The sequence below is a fragment of the Bison bison genome, unplaced genomic scaffold (genome assembly GCF_000754665.1).
Source record: "Bison bison bison isolate TAMUID 2011002044 unplaced genomic scaffold, Bison_UMD1.0 scf7180017864067, whole genome shotgun sequence".
NCBI lineage: Eukaryota > Metazoa > Chordata > Mammalia > Artiodactyla > Bovidae > Bison > Bison bison.
The window spans coordinates 439,032-441,845 of record NW_011494639.1 but is presented as its reverse complement, the minus strand read 5'-3'; the positions used below and the strand labels follow the sequence as shown (position 1 = coordinate 441,845).

Here is a 2,814-nt window from a genome sequence, read left to right as displayed (position 1 = left end):
CCGACTCATTGGAAAAGACCCTGATGCTGGGAAAGATTGAAGGCGGGAGGAGAAGGGGACAACAGAGGCGGAGATGGTTGGATGGCATCACAGACTCGATGGACATGGGTTTGAGTAAGCTCCGGGAGTTGGTGATGGTCAGGGAGGCCTGGCGTGTTGCGGTCCATGGGGTCGCAAAGAGTCGGACACGACTGAGTGACTGAACCGAACTGTCCTACACCTTGAGGAAGTTCACCATCCTGCCCCCTGACCCCCACCCCCACACTAAATGCCAGTAGCACCTTCTGCAGGAGAGCAACCCTACACCATCCCTAAAGAACCACCACCACCATGGACCACAAGGGCACAAGGAAATAGGCACCTCCTTCAAGACTTGCCCCAGCTGATCCTTGGAGACAGGACACGGCTGCACGTGAAGGAGGCTGCGTGTCCTCACTGCCCCAGGCCACTGGGCAATGTCCTCCCAGAGAGGGAGAAAGTGGGCAGGGGGCTGGAGCTGTGGGGAGGTGGCCGTCTGACCTCTGGCAGAGAAACAGCCTCTGGAAGAAGAGCTGGGGGACATCACTCTCCCCCTCGCATCCTGGCTCTCTCATGGTCCTTCCCGCAGCGCGGGCCCACCAAGACTTTCTTTTTTTTTCTGTTTTGTTTTCCAAAGCAACATGGTCTTCACACCGGGCCTGGTAATGAACTGAGATAAAAAGCCAGAGCAAGCATTTAGAGCACTGATAATTGAGGCGGGGTTGGGGGGCGGATAGGGTACAGTGGGGGCTTGATCCACCTCCTGAAAAGACCGCTCAGTCGGAGCTGGGAGCTGAGGCTGCCGATAACAGATGGCCTCGGGCACGGACGGTGCAAGCGAGAGGGGAGCTGGAGCCAGTGGGAAGAGGCAGCCAGCGGTGCAGGCGTCCAGGCTGGGGACAGGCACGTGTAGAGCCTCATTTAGCCTGTGTCTCAGGAGATAAAAATTCTGCAACCTGCCATATCGAGGCTTGAAAATTTAATTCCTCGATGGTAACATGCACGTCAGATTCAGGATGACTCGTGGGCTGGGGATGACAATCTCAAAGCCCTGGAGCTAAGAGATAGGTCTCACATTCCCTGCCGACTCCACAATGAGGAGCGTCCTCGGGGGCACCCCGCCTGGATGCAGAGGGGTCTGGCGCGGCATCAAGGGCCTGTCCCTCCACCCGGGCTTGGGGAGTAGGGAGGTATGAGCCAGGACAGACCAGACAGAGGCCTTCTGCTTGCTCCCCAGGACTGCCCCCAGCTGGTCCCCACTGAGGAGATCCTGATACCCGTCGGGGAAGTGAAGCCAATCACCCTCAAGGCCCGAAACCTGCCCCAGCCTCAGTCTGGCCAGCGGGGCTATGAATGCGTCCTCAACATCCAGGGGGCCGTCCATCGGGTCCCCGCCCTGCGCTTCAACAGCTCCAGTGTCCAGTGCCAGAACAGTTCGGTAAGAGGACCGGGGCCCAGGCCAGCCAGAGCCGGCCTTTCTCTCACACCTGGGCCAGGGCCTCAGCCTGGCCTCCCCCCAGCTTCTAGAACCTTCCACGTCCACAAGCAACCCCTGTCCACAGAGACAGAGGAGAGTATACAGACACCCAGGGTTCCTCAGCAGAGCAGGGCAGGTGTTGGCGGGAGTGGAGGGCTGCAAGGACCCTCGTGGCTTAAGTTGAGAGATTTGCGCCCTCTCCGAGTTGAAAGAGTACCTCTTAGCCTTTGGTGAAACTTTTTCAGTGCCAGTCACCGTGACCCCAGAGCCTGCCCCAGTTCGGGAAGTGGATGCAGGGAGGGTACCACGCGGGAGGAAAGCTGCGGAAGGGACCAGGGGAGGTAGGAAGGAGTGGGGAGGAGGAGGAGGACGCAGTGAACCTCAAGAGCAGCAAGGGTTAAACCGATCCTGAACGCCACAGAGCCCCACGAGGTGTTTCATTATCCCGCTAGCCCAGCGAAGATCTTTTCATCTGCCAGCTCCCTGTCTCTGCCCGTGGGGGGTCAGCTGGGAGATGGAGGGGGGAGGAATGTGACAGAGGTGCTGAGGGAAGGTAATTCGCCTGCGAGCGATAAAGAGAAATCTTGGGCCTCTTATCAGGGAGCTGTCGGGTTCCCGGGTCACGGGCGCTTGATAGAATTTGTAATTGGTGGAAGACCACCCAGCACCCGGGGAAGGTAGGAGATGAGAAAGTCATCTTGGAGCACGACAAAGGGAGGAAGGCGGTGGGAAGCTGGGGCTGGGGAGGGGGGCGGGCTGACGGTGACAGGCCCCGGGAGCTGCGTGGCCAGGCTGGGCAGCCCCCGCGGCAGGGAGTCCCAGGGGCGGTCTCCGCTGAGGCTCAGGAGCTGGGCCACCAGAGGGGCGGGTCTGATGTGTCTGAGGGCTTGAGGGTCCCAGGCAGGATCAACATGGGAGGAAGTCCACTCCCGACTGCGGCTTGGTAGCCTTCAGGGGTTGGGCTGCTCAGAGGTGTGCCCGCAAAGCTCTGGGCACTGTCCCTAGTGGACTGTTGATGGAAGTAAAGCTCACACGTGGAAAGAAAGGGCCCCTGCAGGGCCTGGCCAGTCAACCACTGAGGCACTGCCGTCCGTTATGCACGTGCTGTGTCAGGGCTTTGCGGGGTGTCCAGAGCGGTGAGTGGGCTTCCTAAAGAGATTTCCATGGGGGGAAATCTAGTGCAGATCCCAGGAAGTGCCGGGTTCAAGACCAAACACCAGGGGACGGGGAGCACGGAGTGGGCTGGGAGGGAGGGCAGAGAAGAGGGGAAGTGCGTCTGAGCCAGGCTAGAAGAGGCAAGGTGCTGGAGGCTGGAGGCT

At 59.9% G+C, this 2,814-nt stretch overlaps 1 protein-coding gene across 1 annotated transcript in view; it reads left to right on the top strand.

The window, feature by feature from the left end:
* The window catches only part of PLXNA2 (plexin A2), a 235,023-nt gene that overhangs the window by 168,472 nt on the left and 63,737 nt on the right, over positions 1 to 2,814 (top strand). Inside the window, exon 13 of the mRNA XM_010836877.1 lies at positions 1,256 to 1,456. Within this exon, the coding sequence (XP_010835179.1) occupies positions 1,256 to 1,456 (201 nt within the window). The remainder of the gene's footprint in view (positions 1 to 1,255; positions 1,457 to 2,814) is intronic.